We start from the raw sequence: 12,002 nt of genomic DNA on the forward strand, positions 1-12,002 counted from the left end.
ATGGTCTATCGTTCCGCAGTCGTCCCTAAGTCTGTGTTGAACTGTCCCAGGCATCTTTTTCATCGTGACGCCGTTCATTTCGAGCCCTGCACATGGGACAAGGACACAAGCTCTGAATACAGGACTGCAAGTGTCTTATGGTCCCTAATTATGTATTTCTCTGGTCTCATCTTTTGTCTGCCGTCCATTAGTCCCGTCAAGAGCTGGAGCAGCACTCTGTGGACACGGCCAGCACCTCAGACGCTGTCACCTTCATCACCTACGTCCAGACTCTCAAACGCAAGATCAAGCAGTTTGAGAAGAATGTGGACGTGAGTGCTGTACACAAACATGCATATGTCCACCCCCAAATGCACCCGGGGCGTACCCTGTATTGTCCAATAACTGTTGGACATGTTTTTGACAAACTTTGGGGGTTCTATTTCGTCTGCAGCTGTTCCGTAACGGCCAACGCCTGCTGGAGAAGCAGCGCTTCCAGTTCCCGCCGTCCTGGCTCTACATAGACAACATTGAGGGCGAATGGGGCGCCTTCAGTGACATCATGAAGAGGAAGGACACTGCGATCCAGCAGCAGGTCGCCAACCTGCAGATGAAGATCGTCCAGGAAGACCGCGCTGTTGAGAATCGCACCACCGATCTGCTCACCGACTGGGAGAAGACCAAACCAGTCGCTGTAAGAGAGACGGAGCCCGGATAGGCCCATCACCCGCCTCATTGTGTAACTACCTATTTCATGATGTTTATGTGAGCATTAACTGTTATATTCCCTCCCATCCACTAGGGGAGTCTGCGTCCAGAGGAGGCTCTCCAGTCCCTGACGATCTACGAGGGGAAGTTTGGTCGTCTGAAGGATGACCGGGAGAAGTGTGCCCGCGCCAAGGAGGCCCTGGAGCTCACGGACACCGGTCTGCTCAGTGGCAGCGAGGAGAGGGTGCAGGTACGCTCACAACACTCTCATATACGTGTTCCTAGAGGGTGCAGGTATGCTCACAACACTCTCACATACGTGTTCCTAGAGGGTGCAGGTACGCTCACAACACTCTCACATACGTGTTCCTAGAGGGTGCAGGTACGCTCACAACACTCTCACACGGACGTGTTCCTAGAGGGTGCAGGAATGGTTAGCACATCCCCAGAGTCCTGATGTCTGGTGTGTGTGTGTTTCTCTCTCATCCTGTAGGTGGCACTAGAGGAACTGCAAGACCTGAAGGGGGTGTGGTCCGAGCTGTCGAAGGTGTGGGAGCAGATTGACCAGATGAAGGAGCAGACCTGGGTGTCTGTCCAGCCTCGCAAGGTACAACCCCCTTCAGCCGGCTGACACATCAACCCCCTTCAGCCGGCTGACACATCAACCCCCTTCAGCCGGCTGACACATCAACCCCCTTCAGCCGGCCGGTTCTCTTCCGTTCTGTCAGTCTGTTTTGAGTCATCTGAGTGTCTGAGTGTGTGTCTGGTTGCAGCTGCGTCAGAGTCTGGACGGCCTGCTGAACCAGCTGAAGAACTTCCCAGCCAGGCTGAGGCAGTACGCCTCCTACGAGTACGTCCAGAGGCTGCTCAAGGGATACATGAAGGTGAGACTCACTCTCTCGCCATGGCTCTCCTTTTCCCCTCAGGAACATACAGTATGAAGCCAAGGGAAGGTCTTGCGACGCAACCCCCACAAGGCATCACATTTTTTTTCCACAAGCAGATATTTCAATCTGCTCACCCGTGTTGCCCTGTCCTCCTGTGCCTCAGATCAACATGCTGGTGATCGAGCTGAAGTCCGAGGCCCTGAAGGACCGCCACTGGAAGCAGCTGATGAAGCGTCTGCACGTGAACTGGGTACTCTCCGAGCTGACCCTGGGCCAGGTCTGGGATATAGACCTGCAGAAGAACGAGATGGTGGTGAAGGACGTTCTGCTGGTGGCCCAGGGAGAGATGGCCCTGGAGGAGTTCCTTAAGCAGGTGAACGTTTACAACACCTACGCCCCCACTCGTAGGAGCACTCGATGCAGGTGCTGCAGGTCCAGTACCGCTCCCCGCACTCACATTCTGACGGCGTCTGTGCTCTCCATGGATCCGTAGATCCGCGAGGTGTGGAACTCGTACGAGCTGGACCTGGTCAACTACCAGAACAAGTGCCGTCTGATCCGCGGCTGGGACGACCTCTTCAACAAGGTCAAGGAGCACATCAACAGCGTGTCTGCCATGAAGCTGTCGCCTTACTACAAGGTAGGTTTGACCACACGCGCACACACAGTACTATGCACATCTGGAGCGCAGACACAGGCACGCTGCTCGACGCTGTATCAGCACCAGACGAGGACCACGCTAACCCACACCCTCTCGTCTGTCCTCAGGTGTTTGAGGAGGACGCTCTGAGCTGGGAGGACAAGCTGAACCGAATCATGGCTTTGTTCGACGTGTGGATCGACGTGCAGCGTCGCTGGGTCTACCTGGAGGGAATATTCACCGGCAGCGCCGACATCAAACACCTGCTGCCTGTTGAGACCCAGAGGTTCTCGAGGTGAGAGGAGGAACCAGAGACTTAAAATGAGACTCCTACTCCAACTGTTACTGTATACTACTGTATACTGGTTGGGTAGGAAATGGCTTTCTTTCTGGCCAGGGAGTGTCGTAACAGGAAACTATCTGGCATGGAAGGCATTCGTTTCATTTCATCTTTTTCCCCCACATCTACCCCCGCCCCCCCTTCTGCTCTGCAGCATCAGCACAGAGTTCCTGGCTCTGATGAAGAAGGTGACCAAGTCTCCGCTGGTGATGGACGTGTTGAATATCCAGGGGGTTCAGAGGTCGCTGGAGAGGCTGGCCGACCTGCTGGGCAAGATCCAGAAAGCCTTGGGAGAGTACCTGGAGAGAGAGAGGTCTTCCTTCCCCAGGTAAAACATACACACACATACTCATCTGGAGAAAGAGGTCTTTTACCCGATTAGGCACACACACACATCTAACATGGCAATAATCGGTTAATCCCGCCCTCCCTCCACCTCTCCTCTCCAGGTTCTACTTTGTGGGAGACGAAGATCTGTTAGAAATCATCGGCAACAGCAAGAACGTGCCCAAGCTTCAGAAGCACTTCAAGAAGATGTTCGCCGGCGTCTCCTCCATCCTGCTGAACGAGGACAACACTGTGGTTCTGGGTATCTCGTCTCGTGAGGGCGAGGAGATCCTGTACAAGACCCCAGTTTCCATCACGGAACACCCCAAGATCAACGAGTGGCTGACCCTGGTGGAGAAGGAGATGAGGGTGACGCTGGCCAAGCTGCTGGCCGAGTCCGTCACTGAGGTGACCGCCTTCAACAAGGGAACAATCGACCTGGCAGCCTACATCAACTGGATCGATCGCTACCAGGTAAGATCAGCTAGTTTTGTCTTATGTTTGGATGTAGTATAAAAAGCCTTGTCTGTACTTGCTTGGTGCACCAATCGTGTTAACAATTGAGTTAAGTGACAAAATATGGATTTTGAACACCTTTCTATTTTGGATCCACCTTTTTAATAACATTTGCGTCCTCTCGGTCTAACCTCCGACCTCCTCCTCGCTTCCCCCCCCACCCAGGCTCAGCTGGTGGTGCTGTCGGCCCAGATCGCCTGGTCCGAGAACGTGGAGGCTGCCTTGACCACCATCTCCGGGGGCAGCGACATGAGCCCCATGCAGGAAGTGCAGAGCAACGTGGAGGCCACCCTGAACGTGCTGGCCGACACAGTGCTGATGGAGCAGCCTCCTCTCCGCAGGAGGAAGCTGGAACACCTGGTACGCTGGAACAAGGACCTTCTCTCTCTCTCTCTCTCTGGGGGGTTCAGGTACACAGTTTGACTGTTGTCGTGACCGTATTCCTCTCTCTCTCCCCCCCCCCGCCAGATCACAGAGCTGGTGCACCAGAGGGATGTGACCCGGGCGCTGATCAAGAACAATATCGACCAGCCCAAGTCCTTTGAGTGGCTCAGCCAGATGCGCTTCTACTTTGACCCCAAGCAGACCGACGTCCTTCAGCAGCTCTCCATCCAGATGGCCAACGCCAAGTTCAACTACGGCTTTGAGTACCTGGGGGTGCAGGACAAGCTGGTCCAGACCCCCCTGACTGACCGCTGTTACCTGACCATGACCCAGGCCCTGGAGGCTCGTCTCGGGGGCTCCCCCTTCGGTAAAGTACAGGAACTACACAGAGAGACCCACGCATACACACAGAAGATTTTGACTCCTCTCCACTGAATGTTTTGCTGGTGTTGATGTTGACAGTTGTTGTCGTTGCTGCGCAGGGCCGGCTGGTACCGGGAAGACCGAGTCTGTGAAGGCATTGGGCCACCAGCTGGGTCGCTTTGTCCTGGTCTTCAACTGTGATGAGACCTTTGACTTCCAGGTACACACATGGCTGAAACTATCAAGAAACTCCAGAAGCGCTGACACACACGCAGTGCTGTGGAGTACACATGTTGAATGCCGAAAAAACGCTGAAATAGTATGAAGTGTTGAGTTGTGTTGCGGTCCTCCTGTGGCGCAGGCGATGGGTCGTATCTTCGTGGGGCTGTGCCAGGTGGGCGCCTGGGGCTGCTTCGATGAGTTCAACCGTCTGGAGGAGCGGATGCTGTCGGCCGTGTCCCAGCAGGTCCAGTACATCCAGGTGGCCTTGAGAGAGCACAGCAACGTCAACAGAGACCGCAGTACGTGCTCCCACGCTGGCTAACGTGCACACAACATGGTGTATAAACCCTTTCTGGGATACACCCTTCCTTGGTCACAACCCTACAATTAACCCTAAACAGCAACCTGACATCTTGTGTGCCACCCCCCCCCCCCCCCCCACCTAGGTGCACCCATCACCTGTGAGCTGCTGAACAAGCAGGTGAAGGTGAGTCCAGACATGGCCATCTTCATCACCATGAACCCTGGCTACGCCGGCCGCTCCAACCTGCCCGACAACTTGAAGAAGCTCTTCAGGAGTCTGGCCATGACCAAGCCTGACCGCCAGCTCATCGCCCAGGTCATGCTCTACTCCCAGGGCTTCCGCACCGCCGAGATACTCGCCAAAAAGATCGTGCCCTTCTTCAAGTACGTGTGGCCAGATAGATACACAGGAAGAATAGGTTTGGGGCTTTGGAAGAAAAAAAAAAAGTTTGAGGGGTTCATAACGCTCATTAATCATTCTGCATAGTTCCACATGAGTTAAACTGGATGATCGGCTCACTTTTATTCCCGCCATCATTCAGCCACAGCGTATCGTTAAGAGTCGCCTCTCCCCTGTCTTACCCATCAGGCTGTGTGACGAGCAGCTGTCGTCTCAGAGCCACTACGACTTTGGCCTGCGAGCCCTGAAGAGCGTGCTGGTGAGTGCAGGCAACGTGAAGCGCGAGCGCATCCAGAAGATCAAAAGGGAGAAGCGCGAGCGGGGAGAGAACGTCGATGAAAACGAGATTGCAGAGAACCTGCCGGAACAGGAGGTAAGGGAACCAGTGCATAACTGAAGAACTTGTATAGCATAGAATTCAGGCAAGTGTAAAAAAAAAAAAAAAAAACTAAACAAATAAACCTTGAGAGAAGTTGGCCTTGATAACAGATAACCCAAGGTAGCACGTGCATGTTTCAGGACTGTATGGATCGTGTAGGGTAGCGCATGATCCGATTGCTACTTCCTCCAGACTCCCAGTTACACCAACACCCCCCCACCCCCATCCTCCTCCTCTCCAGATCCTGATCCAGAGTGTATGTGAGACCATGGTGCCCAAGCTGGTGGCGGAGGACATCCCCCTGCTGTTCTCGCTGCTGTCGGACGTGTTCCCCGGGGTGCAGTACATGCGTGGGGAGATGACGGCGCTGAGGGAGGAGCTGAAGAAGGTGTGCGCTGAGATGTACATGACCTACGGAGACGGAGACGACGTAGGCAGCATGTGGGTGGAGAAGGTACGTCCTCCTGTCTGACACGCTTTCCTCCAAAGGGACACACGAGTGACAGGCCACAAATGGAGGAAACACGATAACTCACAATCCAATCCAATGGACAATAAAGAAACATGGTATAAACAACATGTAAGCGATATTGAAAAAATAAGCGTCAGCAACGGCAGTGATCTTCAGTATAAAGAGGAATAGCAAGGATCAGAAGTGCATCGTTGTATCTGTATTTTGGTGGTCAGAGAAAAGGAACAGTGTATTTACTAGCAGGCGCTCTTCTTCTGTGTTTTCCTCCTGCCACCTTGTAATCCCTGTGTGTCCTTCCCCTCCCAGGTGCTGCAGTTGTACCAGATCACTCAGATCAACCACGGTCTGATGATGGTGGGCCCGTCTGGCAGTGGTAAGACCATGGCCTGGCGTGTGCTGCTGAAGGCCCTGGAGAGGCTGGAGGGTCTGGAGGGGGTCGCTCATATCATCGACCCCAAGGCCATCAGCAAGGACCACCTGTATGGAACCCTGGACCCCAACACTCGCGAGTGGACCGATGGCCTCTTCACACACATCCTCAGGAAGTACGAACAGTCATACGCACGTTATGCACGTCCAGTGTTTCCTACAGAATGAGATTTATATTTGTGGCGGTAGGCAGGGGCGGAGCCAGACGGTGTAAAAAATGTCAGATAAATCAATGTTAGGGAAACACTGACGTCATACACACATGACACATCATACACCCAAGTCTTAACCCATACATGTAGGAAATGAGAGCACGCACTTCCGGAAGGTTCTTCTCCTAATTGGTCCGTGTCCTCCAGGATCATTGACAACGTGCGTGGCGAGCTGCAGAAGCGTCAGTGGATCATCTTCGATGGAGACGTGGATCCTGAATGGGTGGAGAACCTCAACTCTGTCCTGGACGACAACAAGCTGCTCACCCTTCCCAACGGAGAGCGCCTCAGCCTGCCGCCTAACGTACGACCACCGTCACCACGACGACACCGTCACCCCGACGACACACAACATGCATGCTCGATTTCTGAGTCTGTTTCAAGTCCAAAATGGGGTCACCGTGATGAAGGTATTTTTTGTGTCGCGGTGTTTCTCCAGGTGCGTGTCATGTTCGAGGTGCAGGACCTGAAGTACGCCACCCTGGCCACCGTGTCACGTTGCGGCATGGTCTGGTTCAGCGAGGACGTCCTCAGCACCGACATGGTCTTCAACCACTTCCTGGCTCGCCTTCGCAGCATCCCATTGGACGAGGGAGAGGATGAGGCCGGGCGCATGAGGAAGGGGACGGAGGACGAGGGAGATGAGGCCGCCTCCCCCATGCTGCAGGTGGGTCTTGTGACCTCTTCTGGTCCATCTTCCTCTCTGATTGGATAGCTGTCCAGCTTTAGAATCCCGCCTTTCAAGAGCAGTTGGCATGTTGGAATACTCAAAGCTAAAAACGGCCGAAGTTCTCAACGATCTCCACTTCTGTCTCAGCCTCTGAACCTGAGCTGTTTTGAGGGGACTATAAATCTCTATTTTGTCTGAACTCTGCCTTTTAGATCCAACGGGACTCTGCAGCCATCTTGCAGCCCTACTTCACCTCCACCGGCCTGGTCATCAAGGCCCTGGAGCACGCCTCCAAGATGGAGCACATCATGGACTTCACGCGGCTGCGCTGCATGGGCTCGCTGTTCTCCATGCTGCACCAGGCCTGTAGGAACGTGGCCCTTTACAACAACAACCACCCCGATTTCCCCATGCCCATAGACCAGCTGGAGAGATACATGCAGGTTAGACACACGCACACACACAGATCCCGGGTGATCCATTCCCCTACTGACCGTCTCCACACACAAACACACACACACACAGATCCTAGTTGACCCTCCTCTCCCGTCTCCAGAGGTATCTCATCTACGCCGTGCTCTGGTCCTTCTCTGGCGATGGACGTCTGAAAATGAGGGCGGAGCTTGGCGAATACATCCGACGCATCACCACGGTGCCTCTCCCTTCTGCACCCAACGTGCCAATCATAGACTATGAGGTAAGTCCTGCCTCACCACACCAGGCATGGCACTTTATGTAGCTGGAGAACCCCCGGGAAGTTCTGTAGACAGAATAAAATAAATAAATAAATAAAGGTTTATTCTCTCACCCCTTTCCCTCCTCTTCCCTCCAGGTGTGCATCTCTGGCGAGTGGCAGTCCTGGCAGGGCAAGGTGCCCCAGATTGAGGTGGAGACTCACAAGGTGGCCTCCCCCGACGTGGTGGTGCCCACCCTGGACACGGTTCGCCACGAGGCCCTGCTCTACACCTGGCTGGCCGAGCACAAGCCCCTCGTGCTGTGTGGACCTCCCGGCTCCGGCAAGACCATGACCCTCTTCAGCGCTCTCCGAGCCCTGCCCGATATGGAGGTGAGGGTGGCCTGATAAACACACTGCTGTCAGTGGGGGATTCTGGAGCAAGTCCAGGGTCTGAAGAACCTGTTTTAATCCCTACTCATCCATTCTCCTCAGGTGGTGGGTCTGAACTTCTCCAGCGCCACCACCCCGGAGCTGCTGCTGAAGACCTTTGACCACTACTGTGAGTACCGCCGCACGCCCAACGGGGTGGTGCTGGCCCCCGTCCAGCTGGGCAAGTGGCTGGTGCTGTTCTGCGACGAGATCAACCTGCCCGACATGGACAAGTACGGAACCCAGAGGGTCATCTCCTTCCTGCGACAGGTGAGAGGGACGACAGTACAGACAGGACTTGTGGATCCACAGTCGGATGCTCTACCACTGAGCTATGTCAGCCTGTGTTTTTGAGTAGTCCTGTCATTCCTGAGTAGTCCTGTCATTCCAAGTGTGTGTTGGTTCTGAGCCTCCGTCTGTGTGTGTAGATGGTAGAGCATGGTGGGTTCTACCGGACCTCAGACCAGACCTGGGTGAAACTGGAGAGGATCCAGTTTGTTGGAGCCTGTAACCCCCCTACCGACCCAGGCAGAAAGCCCCTCACACACAGGTACCAACACCTCCCTGGAACTCCCCAACACCCGCTGCTCCGAAAGATCACAATCCTGTCTGAATCTGGTTTGATTCTGGTTCTGACTCTGGTGGTTGACTGCTATGGTGTTGTTGTTCTTCTTAGGTTCTTGCGCCACGTTCCGGTGGTGTATGTGGACTACCCCGGCCCCGCCTCCCTCACCCAGATCTACGGAACGTTCAACCGCGCCATGCTGCGCCTCATCCCGTCACTCCGCACCTACGCCGAGCCCCTCACCGCCGCCATGGTGGAGTTCTACACCATGTCTCAGGTACGACCAGAACACCCTTTTCCAACATGAATACTGCACTGGTTCCACACACACTCTCGCACGCACACTTTCAAGCTTCGGCCTTACCCCTCTGCACCCACACCAAGCTGTTACCATGGGGAATCCTGACACACGGGACTCTCTGGATGTCTTCAATCGTATTCTCATCTCTCTCTGTTCTCTCTCTCTCTCTCTCTCTCTCTGTTCTCTCTCTCTCTCTCTCTCTCTCTTTCTGTTCTCTCTCTCTCTCTCTCTCTCTCTCTCTCTGTTCTCTCTCTGTTCTCTCTCTCTCTCTGTTGTCTGTCTCTCTCTCTGTTCTCTCTCTCTCTCTCTCTCTCTCCAGGAGCGTTTCACCCAGGACACCCAGCCCCACTACATCTACTCCCCCAGAGAGATGACCCGCTGGGTCAGGGGCATCTTCGAGGCCCTGCGGCCCCTGGAGACGCTGCCTGTGGAGGGCCTGATCCGCATCTGGGCCCACGAGGCCCTGCGACTGTTCCAGGACAGGTGGGCAGGGGGGGGGAAGAGACACCGGAGGAAGGGTGGAGAAACAGGGGAGGGATGGGCCCTTGTTTGAGTTGGCGTATGTTGTATGGTGTTTGAGGCCTGCTGTTGCGCCTGCAGACTGGTGGAGGACGAGGAGAGGAGGTGGACTGACGAGAACATCGACATGGTGGCTCTCAAACACTTCCCCAACATCGACAAGGAGAAGGGGCTCAACAGACCCATCCTCTACAGCAACTGGCTGTCTAAGGTCTGGCACACGGCTGCTTTATCAAAGCCCACTTTGTGCGTTATTCGGTGCATTTGGTCCTGTTGCGGCCTGTGTTGGTTTGCGATGGCTCACGGCGTCTCCCCTGTGCAGGACTACATCCCAGTGGAGCAGGAGGAGCTGAGGGACTATGTGAAGGCCAGGCTGAAGGTCTTCTACGAGGAGGAGCTGGACGTTCCTCTGGTGCTCTTCAACGAGGTGCTGGATCACGTCCTCAGGATCGACAGGTGAACAAGGACCACCTGGCTTCTTCTACTCGTCCGACTCGCCCCTCGCGATGTGTTTATCCAGTGACAAACAAAAACGAGCGGGGTTTTAAACCTTCCTGTGAGGGGGGGGGGGGGGGGGGGATTGCTATTTTTCTTGGGTGCAAGCCTTAGCAAACCTGGATGCTGTACTGTAGAGCTCCCAGCCTGTGCTGTTGGTGTCTTCACTGCTGAACACAGACGTTGTCTCCTCCAGGATCTTCCGTCAGCCCCAGGGTCACCTGCTGCTGATCGGGGTGAGCGGTGCGGGCAAGACCACCCTGTCCCGCTTCGTGGCCTGGATGAACGGCCTCAGCGTCTACCAGATCAAGGTAGGTAGGGGCTTGGAACTCAGTTACCCAGGGTGCAGTGCAACCGTGTAGAAGGACCGATGTTGAGGGCTGGGATAGACTAATGCGTGGCATGGTGTCAACCATGTGACCAGATGTCTGACGAGAAGTGTTGGGAGTGAGGATCTGACGTGTGTGTGTGTGTGTGTGTGTGTGTGCAGGTGCACAGGAAGTACACAGGCGAGGACTTTGACGAGGACCTGCGTACAGTGCTGCGTCGCTCTGGCTGTAAAAACGAGAAGATCGCCTTCATCATGGACGAGTCCAACGTGCTGGACTCTGGCTTCCTGGAGCGCATGAACACACTGCTGGCCAACGGAGAGGTAACACACTGTCACATGATGTCACACCTTAGAGCAGATTTGTCTCAACAACGGAACATTAAGCACGACTTAGTACTCTATTGGAATGTGTTGTATAGAGTTCTACCATTTGTAGTGTAATGTACCTCTTCCTCTGTCCCCCCCTGTCCTTTTCTCCCTCTCTTCTCCCTCTCTTTTCCCTCTCTCTCTCCCCCACTCCTCCCCCTCCCCCCCAGGTGCCAGGGCTGTTTGAGGGCGATGAGTATGCCACCCTGATGACCCAGTGCAAGGAGGGGGCCCAGAAGGAGGGTCTGATGCTGGACACACACGAGGAGCTCTACAAGTGGTTCACCAGTCAGGTCATCAGGAACCTGCACGTGGTGTTCACCATGAACCCCTCCTCAGAGGGCCTCAAGGACCGCGCCGCCACCTCCCCTGCCCTGTTCAACAGGTAAACACACACACACGCAGTCTCATACACACGCACTCACACAGTCACACACACGCAGTCACCTGGTTCCACACACATTCTCGAACCTAACGGCGGACTTCCTCAGGTGCGTGTTGAACTGGTTCGGGGACTGGTCCACGGAGGCCCTGTACCAGGTGGGGAAGGAGTTCACCAGCAAGATGGACCTGGAGAAGCCCAACTACAAGGTGCCAGACTACATGCCCATCGTGTACGACAAGCTGCCTCAGCCGCCCACTCACCGCGAGGCCATCGTCAACGGCTGCGTGTTCGTCCACCAGACGCTGCACCAGGTAGCCCCCTCACCCCGGCGCCCTTCACACCAGCTGTTTGGACGCAAGTGCTGAGCAAACGCCAACATCTTTACACAAACACACACACACACCTGTCCTACAGCTGCAGTACCACCGCATTCCTACAACATTTCCTCACCGCTGTTCCTTCCGCCCCGTGTCTCCCCCGTCCCCCTCCCCCGCAGGCTAACAACCGCCTGGCGAAGCGCGGCGGGCGCACCATGGCCATCACGCCCCGCCACTACCTGGACTTCATCAACCACTACGCCAACCTGTTCAACGAGAAGCGCAGCGAGCTGGAGGAGCAGCAGATGCACCTGAACGTCGGCCTGCGCAAGATCAAGGAGACAGTGGACCAGGTACAGCAGCAGCTCCCTGCCGCGCCCTGGGCCC

The 12,002-nt window shown here is 55.2% G+C and overlaps 1 protein-coding gene across 2 annotated transcripts in view; it reads left to right on the forward strand.

Moving 5' to 3' along the window:
* dync1h1 (dynein, cytoplasmic 1, heavy chain 1) overlaps window positions 1–12,002 on the forward strand; it is a 29,674-nt gene that overhangs the window by 6,705 nt on the left and 10,967 nt on the right. For both annotated transcript variants that reach the window (XM_084677717.1, XM_084677727.1), the window contains exons 15-48: window positions 192–311; window positions 434–673; window positions 782–937; window positions 1,181–1,294; window positions 1,461–1,571; window positions 1,738–1,947; window positions 2,068–2,214; window positions 2,343–2,509; window positions 2,709–2,882; window positions 3,004–3,355; window positions 3,563–3,757; window positions 3,866–4,148; window positions 4,264–4,364; window positions 4,506–4,665; window positions 4,813–5,053; window positions 5,259–5,442; window positions 5,690–5,902; window positions 6,227–6,465; window positions 6,709–6,865; window positions 7,001–7,228; window positions 7,444–7,674; window positions 7,788–7,928; window positions 8,064–8,297; window positions 8,400–8,606; window positions 8,765–8,886; window positions 9,013–9,178; window positions 9,522–9,685; window positions 9,803–9,932; window positions 10,044–10,177; window positions 10,413–10,527; window positions 10,707–10,868; window positions 11,084–11,298; window positions 11,405–11,609; window positions 11,795–11,968. In XM_084677717.1, the coding sequence (XP_084533843.1) occupies window positions 192–311; window positions 434–673; window positions 782–937; window positions 1,181–1,294; window positions 1,461–1,571; window positions 1,738–1,947; window positions 2,068–2,214; window positions 2,343–2,509; window positions 2,709–2,882; window positions 3,004–3,355; window positions 3,563–3,757; window positions 3,866–4,148; window positions 4,264–4,364; window positions 4,506–4,665; window positions 4,813–5,053; window positions 5,259–5,442; window positions 5,690–5,902; window positions 6,227–6,465; window positions 6,709–6,865; window positions 7,001–7,228; window positions 7,444–7,674; window positions 7,788–7,928; window positions 8,064–8,297; window positions 8,400–8,606; window positions 8,765–8,886; window positions 9,013–9,178; window positions 9,522–9,685; window positions 9,803–9,932; window positions 10,044–10,177; window positions 10,413–10,527; window positions 10,707–10,868; window positions 11,084–11,298; window positions 11,405–11,609; window positions 11,795–11,968 (6,192 nt within the window). The remainder of the gene's footprint in view (window positions 1–191; window positions 312–433; window positions 674–781; window positions 938–1,180; window positions 1,295–1,460; window positions 1,572–1,737; window positions 1,948–2,067; window positions 2,215–2,342; window positions 2,510–2,708; window positions 2,883–3,003; window positions 3,356–3,562; window positions 3,758–3,865; window positions 4,149–4,263; window positions 4,365–4,505; window positions 4,666–4,812; window positions 5,054–5,258; window positions 5,443–5,689; window positions 5,903–6,226; window positions 6,466–6,708; window positions 6,866–7,000; window positions 7,229–7,443; window positions 7,675–7,787; window positions 7,929–8,063; window positions 8,298–8,399; window positions 8,607–8,764; window positions 8,887–9,012; window positions 9,179–9,521; window positions 9,686–9,802; window positions 9,933–10,043; window positions 10,178–10,412; window positions 10,528–10,706; window positions 10,869–11,083; window positions 11,299–11,404; window positions 11,610–11,794; window positions 11,969–12,002) is intronic.

The sequence above is a fragment of the Hypomesus nipponensis genome, chromosome 3 (genome assembly GCF_054491055.1).
Source record: "Hypomesus nipponensis isolate SF chromosome 3, ASM5449105v1, whole genome shotgun sequence".
In the NCBI taxonomy this organism is placed as follows: Eukaryota; Metazoa; Chordata; class Actinopteri; order Osmeriformes; family Osmeridae; genus Hypomesus; species Hypomesus nipponensis.